This window comes from Neofelis nebulosa, chromosome 1 (assembly GCF_028018385.1).
Source record: "Neofelis nebulosa isolate mNeoNeb1 chromosome 1, mNeoNeb1.pri, whole genome shotgun sequence".
NCBI lineage: Eukaryota > Metazoa > Chordata > Mammalia > Carnivora > Felidae > Neofelis > Neofelis nebulosa.
In genome coordinates, this window is record NC_080782.1 from 150476538 (window position 1) to 150504071 (window position 27534).

Below are 27534 nucleotides of genomic sequence, written 5' to 3' on the forward strand. Positions count from 1 at the left end.
TAACCCCACACGGGGACGCGCCTCGACCTAGGGCATGGATGGGGGATTACCTGTGTTGGTCTCAAAATTCACCCGACCTCTCATAGTATTGAAAACTGATTCTGGCTGTTCGAAGATCTCCTTCTGCATAAATGCACTGAAGTTACCTGGTCAAATAAACACCAAAAAAGCAGGTCAATTTTAATTCAGTTGTTTTACCACTGCTTAACTTCCAATCAAGATGGAAAGCTGATATGCAGTTTAGTGTCAGTGACACATGGGAAGGCCACTGCACATTACCAAGGGCATCCCAGGGGCCGTCCCACCTGATTCTCCTGGTAACAAGTGAGAGGCAAACAGGTCAGATAAGATTACTATCTCCAGTGTGCGTATCAGACCCTGCAGCTTGAAGGAGCAAAAGAAGTAAGCAACAAATATGTGGCTGGTCTTTCTGGGGCAATACTCCTCTCAGCAGGGGCAGAGGAAAGGAAAATGCTTCACTTCCAAAAACCAACCTACTTAGGGAAGTACAAAAGAAGTAAGCCCTGAGAAATAGGCAATTTTATTTTATTTTTTTAATTTTTTTAAACATTTAATTTTGAGAGAGAGACAGAGTGTGAGAGGGGGAGGGGCAGAGAGAGAGGGAGCCACAGAATCTGACGCAGGTTCTAGGCTCCAAGCTGTCAGCACAGAACCTGACGTGGGGCTCGAACCCACAAACTGCGAGACCATGACCTGAGCCGAAGTCGGACGCTTCACCGACTGAACAACCCAGGTGCCCTGGCAATCTTCTTTTCAACAGATGCCCTCCGAGCTTCTGTATTAAATAAAAACCTTTTCAGCCAACACATGCATTTCCAGGGCTCTGATCTGAATGGAACTGGATGACATCAAAGGGATGATCTGGCCGCAACGGGTTAAGGCCCCTGACAGGTGTTGTGCCTCAAGCTTTGGAAGTATTCACAGACAGGGTGGGAATGTTCCAAACACTGCAGTGTTTCCTGTCTGCTACCGTTAGCTGGGGACTTGACAGAGGGTGCCATAAAGCAAACAAGACAAGTGAGGAGGGTCAGGGAAGAGCTCTCTGACTGGGCGATGATCAAGGTAGAATGACCAAAAGTAGTCAGTCAAGTACAATGACCCTCAGGTGAGTAAGCACTTGGCCTGCTAAGTAACAGTGAGGTGGTTGGAGAGGGGGCAGGGCATAGTGGGAAAAGGGTAGAGTGAGGTGGGGCCAGGTTGGGCATGGGGTATTGTGGGCTGTGGCAGGAAGTGTGGATTTTATTCTCAGAACAGTGGGTGGCCATTGGAGGGCTTTAAGCAGCTGGATAAAAAGGTCTGATTCACATTCCTAAATGTTTACCCAGGCTGCCCTGTGGAGAAGGGGGTGTAGGGAGACAGGCTCTCCTCGCAAGGAGGAAATAGTCCACAGACCCCTGTTATTGCAGGCCTCTGACCCAGAGAAGAAATGTCTGGGTAGAAGAATGTGTCCCAGAGAGTTAGTAAAGGGAGGCAGTTGATGGACTGGTCAGATCAAGCAGGGAGACCTAGTGCCTTTATATAGTCAGGAACTCCTGCTGGGGGAGCAGGACAAGGCTCCCCGCATCCCCTGGGCTGGGCAAGCCACAGAGCACCTGCAACGCCACCCTAATGGCCATGGCAGGTAGGAGGGCTGTGGCACCTATTCAGGGTAGGACAGAGAGTCTCAGGAGCTCCCCCATCGAGCACCTGCCCCCCCCCCCAAGGCCGCTGCACACGGACCCTCAGAGGACACCTGCCTTTCATGATTTGCTGCAGTTCCATCTGCAAGGTCTGGATGGCTCGAGATGGGTCATCACTAGCTGAACGCTTGACCCGGTGAATAGAGAGCTTCCCATCAGCCACTGCGGCGATGTCGTCATCCTCGAGGAAGATGACTCGGTTGGTGTGTTCTATGATAGCACTGGAGCAAGGGAAACACGGGCATCACAGACGGGGCCTGCACGTGCTTGACAGCTACAAGGCAGTCACTCACTTGCCTCCCCAGTATGGGTCCCCATCAGTAGCATCAGATGGCATTTTAGGAGGGACAGGGACACTACACTATACACATCAATTCACACCTTCCTCCTTCCCCCCAGAATTGTTTTGAATCCAGTCTCAGACATCACATCATTTCATCTGTAAACATTTTACCTTCTATCTCTAAAAGAGAAGGAAAAATTTTAAACCCACAATACCATTATCACATCTAAAATTAGTAGTTATTCTTTCATATCATCAAATATCCAGTATGTTCAGATTTCCCCAGTAATCTCACAGATGGCCTTTTATGACAGCTTTCTTCAAATCATAATCCAGACAGTGTCACCTTTGGAGAATGCTTGGGAACCAACACATTACTCTAAATCGGAACAGGAAAGAATGAAACATTTATCTTGCTTTTTAAACTGATCTGATCTTTCAGAATAACCACATTGTTCATGAAGGCAAATTTATGGATGGACTACAGCTAATAAATAAGGAATGACAGCATCAGAATAGTCAATTTATGGACTCCTAATTACTAATAGTTCTAAGTAAGGACCATGAAGTGCTCTGCTGAAACCAAGAGGTGAAAAGCAGAGAGCAGCTTTACAATGGATGGGTGAGGCTGTCTGGCGCGTGAACCCCCTGATCAATCTTAACAGCATAAAAAGACAGACAATGAGACATATATGCTTCCTGATAGAAGGACACACCACCATCTATGAAGCCGTCTTGCCAAAAAATCAAACCAGAAGGAGATCAAATTTGTAGACACCTGTGAACGCCAGTGCGCAGGAAATGCAGTGGGCAGGGGAACGTGTTAAATGACACCATGGGGGGTTCTCTCAGCAAAATCCAGACAGTGGGAAAGTCATGAGGACAAATGACTCAGTTTCATAACACACACACACACACACACACACACACACACACACACACTCCCTGCAAGGAAAAAGGGATAGTTTAAAAGCAAAGTAAAAAATACGTCCACCAATGAAATGTGGAGTCATTATGCTTATTTATTTTTTTTTTTGAGAGAGAGAGAGAGTGCAGGAGGAGGGCAGGGGCAAAGAAAGAGGGAGAAACACAGAATCCCAAGCAGGCTGCGTGCTGTCAGCATAGAGCCCAAGGCAGGACTGGAACTCATGAACTGTGAGATCATGACCTGAGCTGAAATAAAGAGTTGGATGCTTAACTGACTAAGCCACCCAGGTCCCCCATTGTGCTTATTTTTATAATAACTTTGTATGGAAAGTAATGATAATTTTTGTCTTGCAAAATGGCAATACAAAGTTTCTTTTAAATATAAATGGCGTTAGAAAAGTTGGTAGGTGAAAAAGCAAACTAATCAATAGCACAAGTGGTACTTAGTTATGGTCAAAAATAAAAAACAAATAAAAAACAAAACCATGAAGGTGGCACTTGTAAGACCATGGGAGAAAAAAATCCTCATTCCACCAAGTGCCACACCCACACCTGCCCTGTGCCAAAAAATGAACATTTATAATTCCTGATGTAAAGTTAAAGAAAGAAGTGGCCACATTCCATGGCCCTAAGAAAGGTGTCTCTAGACAGATGCTCAGGAAGACAGACTTCTAAAGAAGGATGGGAAACCACCGCACTGGAAAAAAATACTTTGAACAGTATACATGCATTGTTTAAACAGTAGAAAACACAGAATAATAAGAGGAAGAAAATGGCCTGATCCCATCTCCAAGAGAGAAACACCACTTATATTGTATTGCTCTCCAGGCAGTGCTAAATACACGTGTGTTTGCATTTACGTGTGCGTGTGTGTCTGCATGTTAATTTATTTATTTTTTATTTTTAAAAATATTTTATTTATTTTTGAGAGAGAGACTGAGAATGAGTGGGGGAGGGGCAGCGAGAGAGGGAGACACAGAATCTGAAGCAGGCTCCAGGCTCCAGACTATCAGCACAGATCCCCGTGTGGGGCTCGAACCCACAAACCATGAGATCATGAGCTCAGCTGAAGTTGGATGCTTAGCTGACTGAGCTACTCAGGCACCCCTGCACGTTTAAATATAATTATTTTTATTTACAAAATGGATGGTGGTATAATCCATCATTAAGACTACTGGCCCAGAGGTGCCTGGGTGGCTCAGTCGGTTAAACATCCAACGTCGGCTCAGGTCATGATCTCACGATTCCTGGGTTTGAGCCCTGCGTTGGGCTCTGTGCTGACAGCTTGGAGTCTGGAGCCTGCTTCTGATTCTGTGTCTCCCTCCCCCTCTGCCCCTCCCCTGCTCACACTCTGTCTCTCTCTGTCTCTCTCTCTCTCTCAAAAATAAATAAATGTAAAAAAAAAAAAAAGGAAAAAAAAAAAAGACTACTGGCCCAGGAGTTAGACAGACCCAATATGGTATCCTTATTTCTGTTACCAGCATTGTGCCCTCAAGCAGCCCAGATATGACCCCTCTGAGCCCCTATGTCAAATTCCTCATTTGTAAAATGGGAGATGATCACTGTGCCTTCACTAGAAGTTTGTTGTGTTTACTTTTTTTCCATGCTTATTTATTTTGAGAGAGAGAGAAAGAGAGAGTGTACAGGAGAGGCAGAGGGAGACAGAGAAAATCCCAAGCAGGCTTTGTGCTGACAGTGTCTGACTCGGGGCTCAAACCCACGAACTGCGAGATTATGACCTGAACTGAAATCAACAGTCAGACGCTTAACCAGTTGAGTCACACAGGTGCCCTGGTTGTGTTTATTAAATGAGACCATCCTGGCGAAGCCCTCAGCACTGGCTACTGTTGCCCTGCGGGTTCTACAGTGTGCCTCCGTATCTGGGAGGGTCACCCATATCTGGTCTACACACCATACACTGTAAAATCATCTTTCCAAGTTCCAAATCCTAAATAAGCAAAGAAATCGTGAGGATTTTTAATTATAGCATCAAATTTGCAGATTAAGGAGAGTCAGTTATCTTTAAAAAACAATTTTTAATTATTAAAATAACTTTAAACCAATTAGTTTTTTTTTTTAAATAATATTAAGCCTTTTTACCAAGGAGTGTGGACTCTCTCCCTTTATTCAAATCTGGTCTTGTTTCTCATTGCTGACTTTTGTAGTCTTCTCTGGAGACACTCTGGACTATTTTTATTAAGATTTATCTTAAGGGATTAAAATAGTTTTTCTAGCTCGGGTAAATAGATTACTTTTTTTTTTTTTTTTTTTTTTTTTGGTTTTTGTTCAAGAAAGGCTTGCTGAGGGTTTACTGTGCCAGTCATGTGAGGAAGCACAAGAGCAAACGGGGTGGATATGGTTCTGCAGCCTTGTTCAGCTGATAGCCGAACTGCTGGGATGTCTGATTTCCACATCTTCATTCTCTGACTAGCCTCTAGGATTAGTTCTAACAGGCTTTCAGTTGGATTTAAAAAAAATTTTTTTAAATGTTTATTTGTTTTTGAGAGAGAGAGAGAGAGAGAGAGAGAGAGCCCAAGCGGGGAGGGGCAGAGAGGTAGTGAGAGAGCGAATCCAAGCAGGCCCCAAGCAGCCAGTGCAGAACCCAATGCAGGGCTCGAACTCACAAACCGTGAGATCGTGACCTGAGCCCAAATCAAGAGTCAGACGCTTAACTGACTGAGCCACCCAGGCACCCTTATGGTAGTGTTTTGTATTTCAACTACCAGGAAAGTGTTTTGGTCTTTTCTGAGTATGTGTATATGGATGTGTATAAATTTTTTGTACTAAAATGGATATGAAGCAGACTTCCTCAAATTTCAGAAGTATTGTCTGTTAATGAGAACATGGACTTAGAAATGACTTGGACCACACTCCTAGGTCTTGGCCCTCTCATCATGAGTGCTCAGACTCAGGCAGAGTCAGGTGGGGTGAGAGAAGGACCAAAGGTCTGAAGACACCTGCCTCAGCTAGCTAAAGGGAGCATAGCCTTTGAGTGGCCCCAGACATCCTGGGCCAGAGGGAGCACAACCCAGGGTGCTCAGATCTGCTGATTTTCCAGAGAAGTTAGAAACCCAGAATTTTATGTGAAATCTCCCCCCTTTTAAAATGTTGGCAAATAATTCAATTATTCTGTGCAGGCCCCAAAACATTGTGGAGGTCAGTGAATCCTGCCCTTGGTCATGAGGTGCTCTCAGTGGTTCTCTGAGGTTCTCGGAGAAAGGTCACAGAGAACTGAAATCTGCCATCATCCCTGCCCCTTGCTGTAAGAAAACAGCTGAAAAGCGGGGATAAATGAAAAATGGTGGTGTCTGGGCAGTCATTTTTGGTTACATAATCCTAGCAAAGAAAGGAAACAAGCTTTAGCTACCTTGCGTCAGAAGCAAAGAAGAATTCCACTGCTTTATCGCCCACGGCATGAAGGCAGGTTGAGCTGTCCAGCCTCTTCATTCTTGTTTTGCAGATCTTCTTTACGTTCTCGAAATTGCCTGGTGAAGGAAGGATTGCAAGTGACATTAAACTATTTTGTTTGAATAACATGAAGCAAGGCGCCAGCTTCCCCTTTGAATATGTGTGGGAGAAATCTGCAATTTTTAGCTTTGGCTGCATCAGCCAAATCGTGAAAATGATCCCCAAATAGCACAGTGCCACTGCAAGAGCTTTTTGAATGGCTGTGAACAAAACAAAGCAAATCAACACTCATACCAGAGCGTGGATGCCTTTATGTAATGGAGCTGCATGCCTTCCCCTGGACTTGTGTATGTGTTTGAAAATATCTATAATAAAAAGCTTTTGCAAAAAGGGACCCAAGTCTCAGTTGCATGAAAGCCTTTTTGACCTGGAGCCATATGTGGACCGGCCCCGGCAGACAGAAGACATCTGCCTGCACGAGAGCCCCCTGCCCTGTTCAAGGCCTTCTCGAAAAACTTACGTGTCCTGTACAAGACGGGGATCTGTTCCGTGGAAAGCTTGTATTTGCTGCGCACTCCAATGAGCAGGGGGCTGCCTCTCCTGTAAAGACAACAGGGAGTCGAGTTGCTCATTGTCTCAACACCCCAGGCAGGGCTGGATGGCCTCTTAGCACTGAGGAGGGGTCCCCGCATCTAGCCCTTCCAACAGGGGAAAGTGTCCTGTTGAGATCCTACAGGACAGACTCCTGAGCCACAGGAAGATGCTCCCAGGGCTTGGGGCAGGGACCAACCGACTGGCAGAATTCTGGCTCGCTTTCATGGTGCCACCCACCTGCCCAGTGAATCCCCACATGGTTAGATCACTGTGGCTGAGGCATCAGTAGGCCCTCACTTTGTGGCTCCAGCTTGCTGCTATTTACTGCCATCTTTAAAGCAGGAGCCCTGGACGCCCATGACCTGTCTGAAGACTCTCTTCCCTCCCCCTTCCCCGCCCCTTTTGCTTAGCTCGGCTGTTCTCCAGCTTTGGGGGGGCATTCTGATGACTGGCTTTGGATCTGCTCAACTTTGTGGGCCACTTAACACACTTTCAAGGGTGGTTTTGTCTCTGAGTGTCACCTCCTGGGAGAAGTTTCAATTCCTTGACCTGCACGAGCTGGACTCCGTCACAGAGGGGACAGTGATGTTTCCTCTGTGGGAGTTCCTGCAGCTTCAAACTCAGGTTTCCTCTCCCAGCCCCGCATCCAACTTCCCCAAGTGGGGGGACAAAGTACGTGGCTTTGAAGAAAGGGCTGTGAGCACCTTGAATAATCTGGACCATCTTTTATCATATCTGAAGCAGAGGAGACATGGCTCTGGTACAATGGAGAGCCAGCTCGAATGGCCTTTATAACATTGACAATGAGAAAGTACTGTGGTTACCTAATTTTCTTTGCAAACGTCTCCCCCAGATTTTATTGTTGTAGATAGAGCTCTATGATTTCTCTGAACTTTGCCTCAGATAATGCTCCCGAGGCATCCCAAAGATTGCCCAGGAGGTTACAGAGCCGGCAGGTTATGGACAATTTAGAAATATAAAGCTTTATTGCTTCTTCACATGGCCTTCTTTTGCATTCATTTAAAATAGTAATACCATGATAGTATCAAGTTTTAAAAGGGGTTTCTAATTTTTTTTAATGTTTATTTATATTTGAGAGAGAGAGGGAGACACAGAATCTGAAGCAGGCTCCAGCCTCTGACCTGTCAGCACAGAATCTGATGCGGGGCTCGAACTCATGAACCGTGAGGTCATGACCTGAGCTGAAGTCGGCTGCTTAACTGACTGAGCCACCCAAGTGCCCCAGGGTTTCTAAATTTAATAGGGACAAGCGGTCTGTTATAATTCTATGATTGAAGAAATTGAATGCCAAGCGGTAAATTCCTTCCTATCCTGAACAAAAATTAAATCATGATACATTCCCATTATTTCCTGCCTAGAGAATATGACTGTCTGTGAGGGACTGCCTCGTTCTCTCTGTGTCTTCCAGGCCACAGGTGCATTCTCCATGGCTCCTCAGAGGCTTCAGAATGAAACTTTCAGTCCACAGTGCACCTGAGACCCTGCAGAGCAGGGCTTCTGCCAACATCCTCACTCCCCACCAGCCCTTGGAGCTAGAGGGGCAGAGTGTACACGACCTTGCTCACTGCTGTCTCCAATGCCTGGTACACAGCAGGTGTCAGTCTGTCTTTCTGAAAGAGCAGAAAGTCCCCCCATGACTGCTACCATGAGGAACGAGCTTACAAAGTATCTTGGAAATAGCCGCTGCTTTCATTATAGAATCTGGGCCACATTCCAGGGGCTCCTTTGAAGAGCAAGGGTTGGCGTGTCCCTGGTGACCCCATCTGTGCCCTCAACCAGGGTCTTTTCTATTTTTTTTCTGAAGGGGACTCAAGCTGCTCTGGGTCAGATCCCCAAATGCTGAGCTCACTCTAGGCCCCTTCCTTTTGCTCACACTGGTGCTTCTGGCTACCTCCCAAAGGCTGACATTTGTACCCCCTCAGGCTCCCCAATGCATTGCCTCCCAGCCCCCAACACGGAGTATCAACACCCTCTGCCCTGCTCTGTCCTCCTGCACAAATGTCCAGTCCTTAAAGACAGGACTAGGTCAGGTGTTAATAGATCCCTAGGACCCAGTATAGACTAAGTGCTCAACAAATATCAGTTGGATGGATGGAGGGAGGGAAGGACAGATGGACAGGTAGATGTGTAGATGGATGGTCAGACTGATGGCAGATGGACAGATGGATAATCAGTTCATCTGAATATAAAATAACAGGATGGCACTCATGCTCCCACTTGTGTGAATCCACACATCACTGGGGGCCATGTGGCTCTGTCCAACAGAGGGACATGTCGGCTGGCCCTCTAGGACCTCTGGTGTGTAGGTGATGAAGCTTGAGCGCGGGGCCTTCAAGGCCTCTTCTTACTGGATTCAAATTAATGTTCACTTGTTCCTAGTTTCACGTTCATAATTTTGCAAGCTTTTTCCAGAAGGCATCTCCAAAACTGAACTGCAACCTGGATCTGCCCCTTGCTATACAGTTTTATTTTTACTTTGAATTTGTTGTCAACTTCTGAAAATCTGGAGATTTCAAATAAAAAATCAACTTTTTGCTTTCTCTTTTAAAAATCAGAAGCCCAGCCACAGAGATGGTAGGGTGCATAAGCCACGGTCTCACTTCTCCCCTGTTGTCTCAAGCTAAGCAATCTTATTTTATTTATTTGTTCTTGAAATGTCAATGTGTTTTGCCTCACCTGGTGGCAACAGCTTCTCCCGGGTAGTGGATGCTCTTGAAAACCAACGCGAATGCACCTTCCTGTAAACACAGCAAATAAGAGTGAGCCACATGTGCTCTGGCCCCACCTGAGCTGCCAGGGCTATTGCAGCCTGGTCCACCCCACAGGGGGGGTCACTCTTCACAGTGGGTGGTCCTGGGGTTCCTTCCTCAGGGTGCTGAATGCAGGACAGCTCTTTCAGGGTGATGTCAGGAGAAGAAAGTGACACAGTCTGTACCACGAGGAAAAACCAAAGACCAGAACTTGTGGATTTCATGGTGCTCAGCAGAACCCACCCCTGCTCAGGGCCACAAGGAGCGATTCCCCGCTCTGTGATGATCTGGGTGGATGGGGGCAGTTAGAGCCTCAGGAAATGAGAACTGTGGCCAGGGGTCCTGCCCTGGAACTGTGAGAACGAAAGGGATTACTCCATGACACACAGTAGAGCCTGGGTTCAAACCCTGTCTCCACCCCTTAATTGAGCAATTGCCTAGTTTGTGCCTCGTGGTGAATGGAAATGAGAATAGTTCTACCTTGCATGGCTTCTGTGAGCTCATGTACTTTTGTTGCTCATTTTTGAGAGAGAATGTGTGAGCAGGGAGGGGCAGAGAGAGAAGAGGACAGAGGACCTAAAGTGGGCTTTGTGCTGACAGCGGTGAGCCTGAGTTGGGGCTTGAACTCACCAACGTGAGATCATGACCTGAGCCCAAGTCAGACGCTCAACCAACTGAGCCACCCAGGTGCCCCATGTGAGCTCATGCACTTTAAGTGCTCTGAACAGTGGCCTGCCATATGAAAAACCCAACAGTGCCATGGGTTGTTATTAGTGTTGCTATTATTTCTTTAGCAATGACTGTCATTCACCCTCTGTTGCGTTGTGCAAACCAGAACAAACCTAGTTCTCCTAACTCAAGACTCCAAATTCTCTATTTAAATCCCTGGTGCAAAATTCTCTCCTACATTCTGACCACCCTGTACTAATTTTACCATGCCCCTAGTAGACTGGGGTTATGTATAACCAGCTAGAAGTCTGGATTTTCATGTGAAATGCCCCATGTTTTGGAATCCTGGGCAGACCCAAGGCCCCACGCAGCCTTGGCCAGTTTGCCAACTCAGTCACACAGCCAGAGGGACCCAGAGTCAGCATCCCCAGGCCTCTAGGGGCCTTTAAAACTGCCCAGAAGCCTGATGTTTACCCTGCCAGTTCTGTAAACAATAACGTGGTACTGAACAGAAAAACACTTCCCAGTCCCAAAGAGCCCCAAAGAGCCCCTCATTGCTTCAGCTAAGAGAAATCACTGAAATTTACACCTGTCATCACTGGGGAGGCATTTCCAAAATTTAAAATTACAAATGGAAATGAGAAGATACTGTGCAGCAAAACCAAACTGGTTTACTGTAAATTACATAGTAATTATACTATGTATTACGTATAGGACAGGCTCTTGTCTATAAATGTCTTCTAAATTATGACTTCCAAAAATGGGAGCAAAGTGTTTGACAGTAGACTTATTTATGAAAAAGGCTCTGAAAATACCAGAGGGTGATATATTTTAAACCATAGTGTTGTACCCTCTGACCCTGGATATTCCAGATTCCTGGCCCCAAATGCTGTCTCCAGGCTGCCCCTGTGTCGGAGGAGCTCCTGGATGGCAGGGATGCCCAGGAGGATGGACTCTGGGAAATCTGGAGACCACTCCTCCTCCCCCTACCATCTCATACACGGCCTGAGTCTGTTGTGCCTCGTCCTTGTGGACAACTCCCCCTCTACCCCGCCCTTGCCCCAGCATGTGCCCCTTCTTGGGGCTTAGTTTTGTGGGTCCAGCCCTCTGGGACATCACCAATCTCTCTCTCTCTTCCTGGATAAGCACACAAACCTGATCTGGTATCTCCTATCACAAAAAACAGTCTTCCCTCAGAACTGCAAGACTCTCCCACCACCACTGGGCCATTTCCTGACACTCTTTCTCTAGAATCAAACTTCTCAAAAGTTCACACCTGCTTTTACTTCCTTTTCCTTCCAACTCTGCTCAGTAAGGATATGTGGGTATTTCTGCCCCTTGATGAACAATCACTTCACTGAAACTGGAGGAAAAACTACAATTCTGAGTCTCCAACATCAGTTCAATGCACCCTGGGTATGTAACTAATGGCACACACAGTGGACAAGATGACAAAGGTCCCGCGTGCAGTGCACCATCATGAGGAACCAATGATGGGAAGCTCTGATCACGGACTCAGAGGGGTTAAGATGGAACAAGCCACTTCTTACTCGATATTTACTACCAAAACCTCAGGATTTCTCTCAGTTCTCCATGATGTAACATCTTAAGGCCAGACATCGTAGACTTTTTTTGTTTTTAGTAACTTCACGCCCAGCACAGAGCCCAATGCGAGGCTGAACTCATGACCCTGAGATTAAGACCTGAGCTAAAATCAAGAGTCAGATACTTAGCCAACTAAGCCATCCAGGCACCACTGTAGTCAAGCCATCTTTAATCCTCAGGTACTTTGCACAAATTCGGCTCATAAACGCTACTGAAAAGTGAAGGAATGAAAGGGCGATTTATGTACACAGGTGGGCCTGGTAACTCACCAGCTGCTGAATGACTCTTTCGACCAGTGTTGAAAACGTAATGTCCTCAGTTTCTCTGTTGTCAAACACGTATTTAATCAGCTTGGCGATGGTCTCTGTGTCTGTTTCTGACTCAAACTCATAGCCTTTGCTTTCCTGGAATATTTCGTTGGACAGAGTGTTAGATAACGGTCATTGCATAATGTTGCCTGGCCAGCTCCCTCTCCTCCCTTATGATCCACCCTCACAGTGACTTAAGATAAGAACAAGGAAAACGGGGGGTAAGAAATGTCGGCCAGAATCACATAGCAAGCTGAGTCATTCCAGTATTCCCTGAGATCATCCTGCCTCAGAAGCCTGTCCTCGCCATTAATCTGGACATTGCAAAATAACAGCAGTCAAAATGATCAAATATGTTGAGTCAAACCCACCCACATCCCAACCAACACCGCAACCTTTTCATATGTGAGACAAACACTGTCTGTCTTCTCACCCCACATTCCATGTGGTGTATGAGTCGATATGTTAGGCAGTGCAGATACTTTAATAAAAGGAAGTTCATGTTCTTTTGATTATGTGAATCTGCGGTGGTCCCTGAGGGACATGCAAATGCCCTGCTATCTTCTCCTGCAAGATCTGGAAAGGTGGCGGAGCCAGGATGAGGTTTATGTCCAATGTGGTGACATGGGTCTTACTCAGCTCCTGCTTTTGCTTCCAGAGGGAAATGAGCTGGTTGGAAAGTTCTGGGGAAGATAGACACCATCTGACTTACATGTTAACCCAGGGGAAGTAGCTTACCAGAAATTTCCTTAGGTCTTTGTAATTTGTGATGATCCCATTATGGATGACAACAAACTCTGGAAGAAAAGTTTGGTGAAGAGAGAAATGCTATGAAAAGGTGAAGTTCAATTCGGAAGTGAAGGACAACGATTTGACAGTCTGAAACTCTCTACAAGCTTTCCTCCCACAGAGACTCCTGTGAGCAAACATCACTTAGCGGTGATGAGAGTGGACGTGTTACCATCTACTACAAGTTATTTTTTATTTAATTTTTTTAAACTATTTTTTTAAACATTTATTTATTTTTGAGAGAAAGAGAGAGAGCATGTGCACGCAAGTGGGGGAGGGGCAGACAGAGAGGGAGACACAGAATGCAAAGCAGGCTCCAGGCTCTGAGCTGTCAGCACAGAGCCCGATGCGGGGCTCGAACTCACGAACCGTAAGATCATGACCTGAGCCGAAGTCGGACACTTAACCGACTGAGCCACCCAGGTGCCCCTATGACTACAATTTAAACCTGAGGAAATACACTGCTCTCTTTGGGTTAAAAGCACCTACCAACCTGACTACGCACAGACCTCTGACCTGTGGCCTACAGTATCGTCAAACGTGTTTTGGCATCCAGAAACTAGTTCAGGCATTCTGAAATGGCTTTAGGCTCAATGAGGCCACAAGCTAGCAATCCACATGTGTTCCATTTGATCCACACCACATTGTGAAAAGAGTGAAGTTTGAAATTTTGAATCCTGATTTTCAGGTGCCTGCGCGGCTCCATCAGTTAAGGGTCTGACTTCAGCTCAGGTCATGATCTCACGGTTCTTGAGTTTGACCCCCAGGTCGGGCACTCTGTTGTCAGTGCAGAGCCTGCTTGGGATCCTCTCTCTCTGCCCCTCCCCCATTCTCTCTCTCTAAATAAATAAACTTAAAAATTTCTGGGTGACCCCAGAAATTCTGGCATCTTTGGGCTCACCCCCATTCTTGTATGGCCATGAGCATTTCTCTCTACAGGGTCTGCCTGCTGTGGCTCCTCCCTGCTCTCTGAGCACCAGTAGGGTTCCTTGCCCCCAGCTGGCGGGGGGAGGGGACCCCCTGGCCAACCCTGGAAGAGGGATATGCCTCAGTCACCACTGCATTTCCTCAATAAATAGCTGATGGATAACATGAAGGTCTAAAAGCAGCCTGAGAGTTTTTCTGGGTAAGGAATTCCCTTTCCTCCTGGGCCTAGATGATAGACCCTTTATCATCCTTGGCATTCAGTAATTCCACAAGGATGCATCTAGAAGGTGGGTGTTCTTCATAAAGATTACTGTTCAGTGAAACTCTGGATCTCTAATTCAGTTTTTGGTCAGTACAGGCTAGTTCTTTACTGTTTTTCTTTGTTTTTATCATAATTTCCTCTCTCTCTCTCTCCCTCTTTTTTACAGCCTATTGTTATACTTGTGAAGTCACACACAGACTGGAAGGGCTTGAATAGAAAAGCCATTTTCGACAAGTGTGCTGGGCACAGCTGAACTCATTTACGGCTTTACCTATTATTATTATTTTATTTTATTTTATCTTATTTTATTTTTACTATTTCACTTGTGTTGTTCTCTTCTTAGGGGACACCAGTAACTCACCTATTGGATCTCTATTCACTGTCTCCATATTCATCCACCTCTCCGATAGTTTTCATATTGACTGTGACACAGTTGCTTTATTTTCTTAACCTTGTCCCATTTTTTCATTTAATTGTCTTCTCATCGGTAGTTGGCTTCCTAGAATCTGTGTTTTCTTTACGAATGCTTCTTTGTGTAATTTTCTTGTGCAACGCTGTTCCTGGGTGTAAGTGTTCCTCAAAAATGTGCTCTTCGGTTATCCCTGATGAGTTGCTAAAGAAATTCTACGAATCTCTGCTTACTTCTCATGTTTTTCTTTTCAATTACTCACCCTGAGTCAGGGCAGGCATTTTCAAGTTTGGGTGTGGGGCAGGGGGATCTGCTTGGAGCCTCCCTGCTTTGGGGACACAGAATCCCCGACTACACTGAAGTGAGGCTTCACTTTATCACCTAGGGTGGCAACCTCTCAGGGTACATGGTCTTGGTACAGTTTTTCCCACCAGCCCCACTGCTCCAGGGGTCAACCTCTGTATCTGGCTTGAGATTTGGCTGGAATAACATTCTAGGTCCTCAGCACCATGGGGTCTGCTGTCCCCCTCCTGGATGTGGGGCACTGACCCCGGAAGTGGGATGCCCTATGGTTCAAGGCATGGACCAGATCCAAGGATCTGTCCTCACTACCCAAGACCCCGACCACGTGGATGCATGTGTAGCCCAGCGCCCAGGGTTCTCTCCAGCTGTTCTGCCAAGCAGGAGGTATGGGGCTCTCCTTCCATTCTCCAGAGGAGTCCTTCCCTTCCAAATTGGGCAGGATGAGCCAGTGTTCCCAGGAGTAAGGGACATTGAGCAGAGAGGTGCCAGTCTCTCCTATGGCCCAACTTCCATGACGATGAACTGCAGTGACTCTTGCCAAGTGTTTAGCTAAAGTTTCCTGCCAATAAGCACTCCTCAACGACTCTGGTGGATCTGATTTCTACTCTACTATGGGGCTTGGTAAGAACTGACACTATGCCAGGGAATGTCTTGGGATGGGGGTCCCAAGGGACTCCAGAGGTCATTCTCTCTGCCGGTCACCCTCCCCCATCATGCCCAGGGGTGGGTCACTGGGGGCTTCTGACCTAATCATGCCTAACCTAGAACGGAGACCCACTGGAATCTCCAGACCTACCAGCCTTTCTCTGATGAGAGGGCCTGGGGGTGTCACTGAAGAGAACTATCCTGTGGGCCCGGACATGGGACATGGACCCACAAGCTGGGGCATTTGGGAGAACCAGGGATCCTGCAGCTCACCAAAGAGGGCCTGGTATCCCCGTGACTGCCCTGAGCAGTCACCATGTCCCCACTCTCTGTGGGGTCACTCTCTGTGACCCTAGACCACTGCTTTTTCAGTGGAACTCCAAGGTACTGTGAGCCCAGTTACCATATCTTCTAGTTTTTCAAGGAATAACAAAAGTCTGGACTTTCAGGTTTGGTAATTCTCATATTTAAAAAACATGACACAAGCCAAGCAGAGGGCTCTGCTGCTTGGAGGGAGGCCCTGGGCTGCCTGCTACAGTCTCTGCTTCTCCAAACCTCAAGCCTTTGGCAGCTGAGGCCTCATGGCAGGGCCCAGGATTGGAGCAGGCACTTCAGACATTAACCGAGATCAGCACTGCCCTGGCTCAAGACCACTCTCCTCTGGGGAAATGAAACCCATCCCTCCCTCGGGCACCCAGCCCTCCAGAACAACACAGTCCCTTGCGGAACAGTGCCCGACTCTTAGACCTCTCATGCTGCCAAGTTGCACTCAGGCTGGGTCTCAGAAGCTGGGAGCAGTCATGGGAAGTCGCCACTGTTTTCCTGTAGAGGCCTGGGTAGGGGTCAGCCCTGCCCAGGAGCCAGGCTGAGTTCACCTCCTGTCTAAGGCCCAGTGCTATCTGTTTGGATCCTCGGGGAAGATGAGGCAGGGAGAGAAGCATGCCAGTTGGCAGTGGGTGTGGATCCACAGTGGCACAGGTCAAAGCCAGGCAGAACCTTCAGGAAGGGGACGCAGGGCCACGCTACATACCGTTGCCTTTGTCTGAGCGCTGTGGATGGCTGTTGACAGCATTGGGGACCCCATGGGTAGCCCAGCGCGTGTGGGCAATGCCAAAGTGGGTCTCAAACTCCACCTTCAAGTCCATGCTGTCTTGTTCTAGAAGCAAGAAAAATAATCATTGACACATTACTGTTATGGTGAGGTGGCATGATTACATGGACACACCTCAGCCACGTCAAAAGCACATCCCACCTTGGACTGCAAAGGCCCTACCCTGGGGATTTCTGCCAGATCCCTGCTGTAGTTTACTTAGTGCTTATCAGTAACCTAAGTCACCAGCCAAAATGAGCTTACTTTAAAAAGAATATTATAGATCATAACTATAAATGGAAAAATAGTATCATTTGCCAGAAAAATTAAATACATACGTACTAAATATTAAAAAAAATTATCATGCACCACCTCCTAGAAAAACAAAAAACCTCAGAAAACCAACATTCCCCCAAACAAAACAAAAACAAAAACAAATCCCACACTCTGAGAAACACAGTTTTATGATGTAGGCTTAACTCTCCTTCTATTTATCCATGCTTGGATAAGTGAATATTTTTAGTCTCGAATGCTATTGGAATAAAAGACTTTAAACTGACCCATGCTGCTTTGAATGGGCATGTGTCCCACTTACTGTAAAGTTCTTCATCAAGAGCCTTGACATTTCCTCTTTTCTTGACCAGCTGGATATGTCTTTCTTTGACTTCATTATTATTTCCATCGATTGCCACACCTGTGGGACACACATGATTTTTTTTCCTTTTTTTTTTTGCATTGGGATTTGTTTGGTCTCCTGCACTTTGTTACAGAGTACAACCCAGGGTGAGGGCTGCACAGTGCTGTGGATTTGTCCGTTCCCGTTGGCCAGGCTTGCAGCCTGGAAGAGAACTACACAGCGTTCAGGATGTTGATTCAGCAAGATTATGATGTGGCAGCAAACAGGGGAGGTGCACCTGGGACCTGGGCTGTGGCCGCCTCACCTGGGTTTGAACCAGGGTGCATCCCCGGGAGCCTGCCTGTGAGGGAGGTTCCTCCACGCCCACCACTGAAGGTGGCGGGCTCGCTTGAGGGCACTGATGGTGCCATGCCCTGTGCTGACATCCCTACTGCATTAGTGTTCCTAAGATCCTTCATCTGACATGCTTTCCGTTAAGAATGAACAGGGAGGGGAGCCTGGGTGGTTCAGTCGGTTAAGCATCTGACTCTTGGTTTTGACTCAGGTCGTGATCTCTCAGTTAGTGAGTTCCAACCCTGAGCAGGGCTCTGTGCTGACAGGGTGGAACCTGCTCTGGATTCTGTCTCCCTCCCTCTCTGCTCCTCCCCCACTCGTGCTGTTTCTGTCTCTCTCCAGATAAACTATACAAAAAAAAAAAAAAAAAGAATTAACAGGGATATGAAAATATCTGGCTCCCCCTTTCTCCTAAGGCTGCTTAATTAAAAATGGGAAGTGGACTAAATATCCACCAGTCAGATGGATGAAGAGGTAAGCTCTGAGATAGTCACCCAGGGGAGGATTATGCAGCCACTGAGCAAGATCCTTAGGAAGAGTTTAGGGTAACGGGAGATGTGGGAGATAAATGAAAACAGGACATAAAATTACAATTCTATAGTTACGATCAGGTTAAAAACAAAAAGTAGCTACGTGTGACACCCCCACATCCCCATACCACCCCAACATACGCACAGCAGTCACCAGAGGAGGGACACAAAGATATTAATGCGAGAGCTTTGGTAGAGATTTTTTTTTTTACCTTTATTTCTTCTTTCTCCTGTTCTCTAGTTTCCTTGTCTTTTAAAAAAAAACTTTTAATGTTTTTTTATGTATTTTTGACAGACAGAAATGGAGCATGAGTGGGGGAAGGGCAGAAAGAGAAGGAGACAGAATTCAAAGCAGGTTCCAGGCTCCAAGCTGTCAGCACAGAGCCCAACGTGGGGTTTGAACTCACCAACCATGAGATCATGACCTGAGCCGAAGTTGGGCACTTAACCCACTGAGCCACCCAGGCGCCCCTCCTTTTCTCTAGTTCTCAAGTGACAGGAACAAGCGTTGTATCTATGAGGGCAGTCTGCGGGGCCTACCTGCCGAGTCATAGCCTCTGTACTCAAGCCTCTGCAGGCCCTTGATGAGGGTTTCGAAAATCTCCTTCCTCGTCCGGGGGACTCTGTAGTTCATGTAGGCGAAGATTCCTGTTGACAGAGGGGGAACCACATGTTTGTAAATCATTCGGTTGGTGTTGAGGGAAAAAAAATGCTTCTGGGGACGCCCACCCAGCTGGCATCCCGGGAGGCCTTGTCGGCTGCGTGCGTGGCCTTTCCCTGACATAGCCGAAGAATGGTGTGCTCCCCTCTGCTTCCGGAAGGACAGCCCAGCAAGCAGCCCAGCCAGGGACGAGAAGTCTCGCGTAGCATGTGAAGAACGAATGCGTACGCCTTGGCCTTGCGATTTCACCGCAGAGAATTTATCCTACGGACGCAGTCACGTGACCTGGCTTTCACCATGGCAACATTTATAACAGCAAAGATCAGCCAAACCACCCAACCACCTAGGGACATCTCGAGGTCCCAACCCATGTGGATTCCTTGATTTGCACAGAATATGCCCGGGAAGGGTCCTAAGGAGGTCACAGCAGGTGAAGGAGGCTGCAGCAGGTGAAGACAGGGGCTGAGGCCTTTACTCCTTCCTGCTCAGCCCTGTTGCCTGGAGCTTTAGCATCAATAAATGCTACTTTCGCAACAGCAAAACCAAAATCATCTCTTGGCCCCTGGAGAATCCCTACCTTCAAGGGAGGCCTGCACTCCAAGATTTTATTTGGCTTTATTCTCCATATTTGTATTTCGAAATAACATTTTCCTAAATAGGAAGTAACAGCCGTCACACTGGCTCTCTCTAAGCTGCTCCACTCCCTCCCTGATTAAGACTATGGACCCTTGGTCTGTCTCTGTCCTGCCCTGCAAGTTCCCTACCCTGACATCCCTCTGTCCTTCTGTCCTCCCTGCTCCACTTGGGAAAACCTGCCATCCTCAAAGCTCAGCTCTGACCCCGCCCCCCCCCCCCCCCCCCCCAGCAGGCTTGTTCAGGCCCCAGCCTCCCCGGTTTTGGGCCACCCCAGTGCTCTTGCATCCTGAGACATCTACATCCGCCGACAAGGACACAGGCTGGCACTTCTATTTTTTCATTTCTCACTGTGTCTTGGCATACCGTCCTTATTCAATAAATGCATGTGGAATAGAACGACTGTAAATCTGCATTAATCAGGGAAGCAAGAGTATGGATCATGAACAATACTGGCCTTCAGGAATATTTATAACTCATCTTTTTTTTTTTTAAGTTTATTTATTTTGAGAGAGAGAGTGAGATGGGGGGGGTAGGAGAGAGAGAGAGAGAGAGAGATCCTAAGCAGGCTTTGCACTATCACCACAGAGCCCGACATGGGGCTCGAACCCATGAACTGTGAGATCATGACCTGAGCCAAAACCAAGAGTCAGACGCTTAACCAACTGAGCCACCCAGGGTACCCCATAGTAACTCATCTTATTGAGAACTCACTATGTGCCAGGCACTGGGCCAACCATTCCCATACAGGTGTCAATCAAAGTTCAGAGGCTGTATTTACCATTACCTCCCTTTACTTTCTAGAACAGAAGCTTGGGAGGCTGTGACTGGGAACCAAGGAGACCCGACCTTAGGACTTAAATGCTCCTAACCACCAGGCAGGGCTTCCTCAGGGATGAATGGAGTTAAAAGGTTTATTTTCCAAATTTTAATGATTTGATTAAAAAAATTTTTTTAATGTTATTTTTGAGAGAGAGAGAGCACAAGCAGGGGAGGAACAGAGGGCGAGGGAGACACAGAAACTGAAATAGGCTCCAGGCTATGAGCTTTCATCACAGAGCCTGGACGCGGGGCTCAAACTCACGAACTGTGACATCATGACCTGAGCTAAAGTTGGACGCTTAACTGACTGAGTCACTCAGGCACCCAATGATTTGATTTTTTAATTTTCCTACTGTTTTTCTGGGATGCTGGAAAGGTCTGACCAGGATTAAAAATTTGCCAGATATCTGCACCCCCACGTTCATTGCAGCATTATTTACAATAACCAACACGTAGAAACAACCCAAGTGTCCATCCACAGATGGATGGATAAATATTTACAATGGAATATCATTTGGTGCCATTTGCAACAACATGGATGGCACTTGAGGGCATTATGCTGCATGAAATAAATCAGACAGAAGAAAGACAAATACTGTATGATCTCATATGTGGAATCTGAAAAAAACCAAACTCATTGATACAGAGATCAGATTGGTAGCTGCCAGAAGTGGAGGAGTAGGGGATGGGAGAATTAGGCAAAGATGATCAAAAGGCATAAACTTCCAGTTATAAAATAAGTAAGTCCTGAGGATGTAATGTACAACATGCTGACTATAGTTAACAATACTGTATTGTACACTTGAAAGATGCAAAAAGAGTAGCTCCTTAAAGTTCTCATCAGGAGGGGGGCATTTAGGTAGCTCAGTGTTGGTTAAGTGTCCGACTTGGGCTCAGGTCATGATCTCACGGTTCATGAGTTTGAGCCCCGCATGGGGCTCTGTGCTGACAGTGTGGAGCCTGCTTGGGATTTCCTCTCTCCCTCTCTGCCCCTTCCGTGCTCTCTCTCTCTCTCTCTCAAATATAAATAAATAAACTTAAAAAAAAAGTTCTCATCAGGAGGAGAAAATGTTAACTGTGTGAAGTGATGGTTGTTTAACCTTATTGTGGTGATCATTTCACAATATATACATATAGCAAAGCATTGAGTACACCTAAAACTTTTACAGTGTTACATGTCAATTATATCTCAATAAAACTGGGGGGGGGGAAGGGGGAAATGCCAAAGATGAACCACAGAGAGGACAACCTGCCTGAGGGCTGACCACAATTATACACAAAACCTCCCGTAATATCTCCAGTCATTAAGAAGATTAGGTTCAAATCAGTATAGTGTATCTGAATGAATGACAAAATGTCCATTAAAGGAATGTTGTATCCCTAAGCAGTGAGTGGGGTCACATTATATGAACATTTAATTTGCTAAAATTCATTCTTCTAGATGTAGACAAAAGAGAGGTGATGAAATTCAGAGGTGCTAAAAATGGTAATTTGAGGGGCACCTGGCTGGCTCAGTTGGTTAAGCATCTGACTTCAGCTCAGGTCGTGATCTCATGGTTCAGGAGTTCGAGCCCCGCGTCGGGCTCTGTGCTAACAGCTCAGAGCCTGGAGCCTGCTTCAGATTCTGTGTCTCCCTCTCTCTCTGCCCCCCCCCGTTCATGCTCTGTCTCTCTTTCCTTCAAAAATAAATGAACATTAAAAAAACATTTAATGCTATTTTTCATTCTTACGTCCTGTGCGTTACCATACACAGTATATATTTGCACACAAGTATTAAAGTGCAGAATTTCTATATAATTTCTTTTATTATTTATTTTTGAGAGAGAGAGACAGAGCACAGTGGGGTAGGGGCAGAGAGAGACAGAGACACAGAATCCAAAGCAGGCTCCAGGCTCCAAGCTGTCAGCACAGAGCCCAATGCGGGTCTCCAACCCGTGAATTGCAAGATCATGACCTGAGCCAAAGTCGGACGCTTAACTGACTAAGCCACCCACGTGCTCCCAGAATTTCTCTATAAAAAACATGAACACTGTGCTTTCTGAGCAGTTACAGATGCTTTCTTTTTAAAATGGCTAAGGGTAATTTTGGTGGTCAGCTATTTTTGTCTTCCTGGCTGACACTAGATCAGGTGAGAGGCGTTGAGTGTAAGGCCTTGTGTATAGTTGGGGCACCTCCCCAGCGAAGGCGCCTGTCCCCATAGGGCTGCTGAGCGTTTGGGTCACAGGAGTTCACACTTTACCCTACACTTCAGACCTCAACACATCTGGGCAGATGATGTATTTTTGTCACCTTGCTCATTAAAAAAAAACAACCGAATAGTTACCTTCTAATGGAAATACTATAAATTTTGAACAGTTCTATTCAGATATAAGTCACATGCCTTAATATTCTCCCATTTCAAGTGTACAGTTCAGTGGTTTTCAGTACAGTTGATCATTGAACAACACGGTTTGAAGTGCTCGGGTGGACTTTTTTTGATAACTTCAGTACTGTACTGTAAACATCTTTTTCTCTTCCTTATGCTTTTCTTCATAACGTTTTCTTTTCCCTAGCTCACTTTATTGTAAGAACACAGTATAGACTCCATAGAACATTCAAAATATGTGTTACTGCTTATTGGTGAGGCTTCCGATCAACAGTAGGTTATTAGTAGCTGGGTTTGGGGGGAGTCAAAAGTTATCTGGAGATTTTTGAATGTGTGGAGTGTTGGTGCCCCTAACTCCCCAATTGTTCGAGGGTCAACTCTGTGTTCATAGAGTTGTTCAACCATCACTACAATCTATGTTCAGGTGAAACTTTTCTTTCTTTCTTTTTTTTTTTTTTTTGCTGTTTATTTATTTTTTGAGAGGGGGGAGGGGCAGAGAGAGAGACAGAGACAGAGATAGAGACAGAGGATCCAAAGCAGGGCTCTGTGCTGACAGCAGTGAGCCCGACGCAGGGCTTGAACTCATGAACTGTGACATCATGACCTGAGCCGAAGTCAGACGCTCAACCAACTAAGCCACCCAGGTGTCCCCAGGTGAGACTTTTCATAACATTAATTTTTATAATCTCTGTGTGGGTGAAACTTTTCATAATATTAATTATTCTGCAAAATATCAAAGTTCTCGGGGGGGGGGGGGAGGGGAGGGGAACGTGGTCAAATTCCAGTCACCGTAAAGACCACAGAGCTACGTGAGACAATTCTGTCTGATCATTTTTGGAGTCTTCCCTGGCATCCCGGGAATCCTTCTAGAATTACAGCTGCGCCTCACGAAGGGGAGCTGACAGGCATTGCAGATGACTTGAAGGCCCCTGTACAAACTCTGGAAAGGTTTTAAATCTGAGATACTTTCATGAGAGTGCTCTAGGGCCTCTGTTGTCCACCTGTCTCCTGCAACTCCCCTTCTCCGGGCCGGCCAGCAGTCTGAACTCCTGTCAGGCATGTATGTTCTTCGAGTGTGTCTCTGCCTCTCAGATCCAGAGTAGCCTTCTTGGTGGGAATGTGGGGGTGCTGCTGCCAGAGCCCCAGCGGCGGCTGGGCTGGTTAAAGCGCCCTTGTCCTGAGGACCACCAGCTGTGTCCACACCCAGCCACTCGGGCACAGTTTGGGAGAATATTCTGGGGGGGCGGGGGGCGGGGGAGCAGCTGCCAGGAGTGGTTTCCGAGGTCTTTGCGCAAGAAGGCATAAATCTAATTTCAACATAAAATCTCTTGCATGCTGACATCTATTCAATAAGCTCTTTCATTAAACTAAGCACCATCTCTCTCCCCTTGCAGCTCTCCCTCTTGGCAGGCTTCTCCCTGCACTCTACTGAGATGAAGTAAATAAAACGGCCTTGACACCATGCTCTTACTATTTTAAAAAAAGTTGGGGCGCCTGGGTGGTGGCTCAGTCGGTCAAGCGTCTGACTTCGGCTCAGGTCATGGTCTCACAGTTCGTGAGTTCGAGCCCTGCGTCAGGCTCTGTGCTGACAGCTCGGAGCCTGGAGCCTGCTTTGGATTCTGTGTCTCCCTCTCTCTCTCTGCCCCCGCCCTGCACCGCCCCCGCTTGTGCTCTGTCTCTTTCTCTCAAAAATAAATAAACATCAAAAAAAGATTTTTTTAAATGTTTATTGATTTTTGAAGGAGAGAGAGACAGGGTGTGAATGGGGGAGGGGCAGAGAGTGAGGGAGACACAGAATCCAAAATAGGCGCCAGGCCCTGAGCTATCAACACAGAGCCTGATGTGGGGCTCCAACTCACAAACCGCGAGATCATGACCTGAGCCGAAGTCGGACGCTCAACCGACCAAGCCGCCCAGGCGCCCAAAAGATTTTTTTTTTTTAATTTAAGAAATGGAATAAAGCTGCTTTTCTCAGGCATTTCTTTTGCCATGCACGTCAGAATTCCTGTCTGGAATCCCTTGCATCTGTAAAAAGAACAGCAGTGAGGATCCATTTTTCACCTATGAGATCAGCAAAGATCCAAGAGTTTGACAAGAAGCAAGAGTTTAAATTTGTGCACCCTTTTTGGGAGGCAATTTGGCAATCTTTCAAAATTAAAAATGTACACATCTGTTGGCCAGAGCTGTTGCTAGGAACGTATCCAACAGATAACTCCGCAGTGGGGTATGTGTGAGTGCAGGAGGGTGGTCGCTCAGTGCTGGAGACTGGGGACAGCCTGCTGCATGGCAGGGACCAGGGAAGTGGCAGCGCAGCCATGTGGTGGGGCCCCTATGGGACCATAGGCAAGTGGCCTTCCCTAGAGAATGAAGTGAAGCTCGGTGTTTTCCTGGAAAACTAGCTACATCTCCAAGATGTGTCAGGGGAGAAAGCAGCTCATAGAACAGGAGTAAATTATGCAAGGAGGAGTGGGGAGACACATATTTCTGGAAGGGCACCCGAGACCTGGGTGGGGGTGGGGGCCGTGGTTGCCCCTGAGGAGGGGACTGGATGTAGGGCAGAAACTTCCTTTCCACTCCACATGTGCTCTTTGTAAGGTTACAATATTTCGCCACGTGCCCATATATTCTATTTTACCATGTGCGGCTCTATGAATGAGATATTCGGGGGTATGGGATTGTCATCCAGCCCAGTCTGACTTTGCAGACTTCTCCATGACTCCCCAGTCCCGCTCACCCAGAAGAACGATGGCCACAAGGAGGGGAAACTCTGCCTGAGCACACCTTCCCATGTATAAAAGGGCGGGCTCAGGGTCACCCAGGGGTGTTCCCACTTCTGGGTAGTGTGAGGTGCCCATGTAGAAAATGCGGGGGATGCACAGGAAGCCAATACTTTCAGAACCTTATCTTGTCTGATCCTCATGACGTCCTGTGCCAAGGCTGTGGTTCCCATGGACAGACAGAGTACCTCTGGCTCTTGTAGTGAGTCACAGCCGGGTCTATCTGAGTGACTGCAGGTTGTCTCCCTGGTGCTCCCCCCAAATCAGCATAAGCCCTGTCTTACGGTCCTACCCCAAGGAGTGAGAAATAGCTCCCATAGAGGTGACTTGGTTTTTGGGGGGAGATGCCCACCCTGATGAAAAAACCTCTGAGCTCCCCTGGTGGGGTCCAGGCCATGCTGCCATGCCCTCTCTCGATCCCTGGGAGACTCCTTCTTGGCCCTCACCAGACATTCCTGCTTCTGACTCCACTTTCTCTGCCCCTCCGGGTCACGGCAACTACAGCAAGTCTGGCTCCTCCTGTGTCCCTCCCTCCCTTGCACAGGCAAGACGGTAAGATCCCTCCTGAGGTGGCTTAAAGAAATGCTTAGCCCTGGGACAGAGGCCACTCTTGCCCAACCACCCCAGCTCAGCACCTGCCCCGTGCCCACACCCCACTCTGGCATCCAGAGCTTCCAAACAGCTTCCCAGGGCCCTACTCTTAAATCACATGGGGAAAGTGAGTGAAAGGGAGAAAAGCCAAATTAAACCCCAGGAAAAGCTCCAGATGAAGGCAGGATGGAGACTAGTGGCCCCTCTGCCTGGCTCACCTTGGGGTCTTGGGGGATCCAACACAACCTCTGCAAATAGCATGAAAGATCATACTGGAACTCAGGATGAAAGGCACCACAATGAGGTCCTTCCATGCAGGCAGGGGACTCTCAGCCTTGGAGTGACAGATGATGACAATGATCAAATCGGGAGGCCAAGTCCCCTGGACACATAGCCAAAACTGAGAGCACCAAACTCCTAGAATCTTCTTTATAACCCTTGGAATGCCTGGGGTGGTGGAGAGGAGCAGGGGCTATTTGAGGCCTGGAGGATGAGGGAAGAGGTCAAATTCACAGTGGGCAGGCTGGAGTCTGTATTATGAATCTGTGACTACAGTTTTGGAAAATCTCTCCTTCCCTCTAGGCATTAGCTTCCCAATGAAAGGCCTGCCCTCACTGTAAGTGAGGGTGGATGGTTCAAGGCAGAGATCCAGCCTGCATCCCCCAAGGGTTAGGGGCTCACTCCATGGGTGCACATTACCACCCAGCCGGGCTGGGCACCCCCCCCGCCCCCCCCCCCAGGACTGAGGGTGCTTTCTCCACCACCATCCCATGCTTCTCCACACTGAAGGGGCTGACCTTCTTAGTCCACGAGCCTAGTACAGATTAGATACTAGTCCAGTTCTCAAGTCGGCTTACTCTCCACCCAGGCAGAAGACATGCCGGTTGGATTTCTTTCTCACAAAATTCCTGAGCATGTGTGTTTGTGAGAGTGTGTGTATACATGTGAGTGTCTGAGTATCAGGGTGTGTATGTGTGTGAGTGAGCGTGTTGGGGTGTGTGAGTATATATGAGTGGATGTGAATGTGTGTTTGAGTGTTGGGTGTGTGTGAGAGTATGAGTGTGCATGTGTATGTGTGAATTTGTATTTGAGTGTTGGGTGTGAGTGTGCATGAGTATGAGCATGTGTGGGTGTGAATGTGGGTTTGAGTGTTGGGTGTCTGTGGGTGTGTATGAGTATGAGCATGTATAGGTGTGAGTATAGGTTGAGTGTTAGGTATGTGTGTGTGGGTTTGGCTGTTGTGTGTGAGTGTATGGGTGTGAGTGTGGGTTTGAGTGTTGGGTGGGTATGGATATGAGTGTGGGTTTGAGTGTTGGGTGTGTGTGTGTATGGGTGTGAGTGTGAGTTTGAGTGTTGGGTGTGTGTGTGTATGGGTGTGAGTGTGGGTTTGAGTGTGGAGTGAGTGTGAGTGTGTGTGGGTGTGAGTGTGGGTTTGAGTGTTGGGTGTGTGTGTATGGGTGTGAGTGTGGGTTTGAGTGTGGAGTGAGTGTGAGTG

At 47.2% G+C, this 27534-nt stretch overlaps 1 protein-coding gene across 1 annotated transcript in view; it reads right to left on the minus strand.

The window, feature by feature from the left end:
* GFPT2 (glutamine-fructose-6-phosphate transaminase 2) overlaps positions 1 to 27534 on the minus strand; it is a 47863-nt gene that overhangs the window by 12982 nt on the left and 7347 nt on the right. The window contains exons 2-11 of the mRNA XM_058739726.1: positions 18731 to 18838; positions 17286 to 17384; positions 16631 to 16756; positions 13004 to 13062; positions 12227 to 12361; positions 9610 to 9671; positions 6839 to 6918; positions 6278 to 6395; positions 1758 to 1921; positions 51 to 146 (exon numbers count right to left, since the gene is read on the minus strand). Of these exons, the coding sequence (XP_058595709.1) occupies positions 51 to 146; positions 1758 to 1921; positions 6278 to 6395; positions 6839 to 6918; positions 9610 to 9671; positions 12227 to 12361; positions 13004 to 13062; positions 16631 to 16756; positions 17286 to 17384; positions 18731 to 18838 (1047 nt within the window). The remainder of the gene's footprint in view (positions 1 to 50; positions 147 to 1757; positions 1922 to 6277; positions 6396 to 6838; positions 6919 to 9609; positions 9672 to 12226; positions 12362 to 13003; positions 13063 to 16630; positions 16757 to 17285; positions 17385 to 18730; positions 18839 to 27534) is intronic.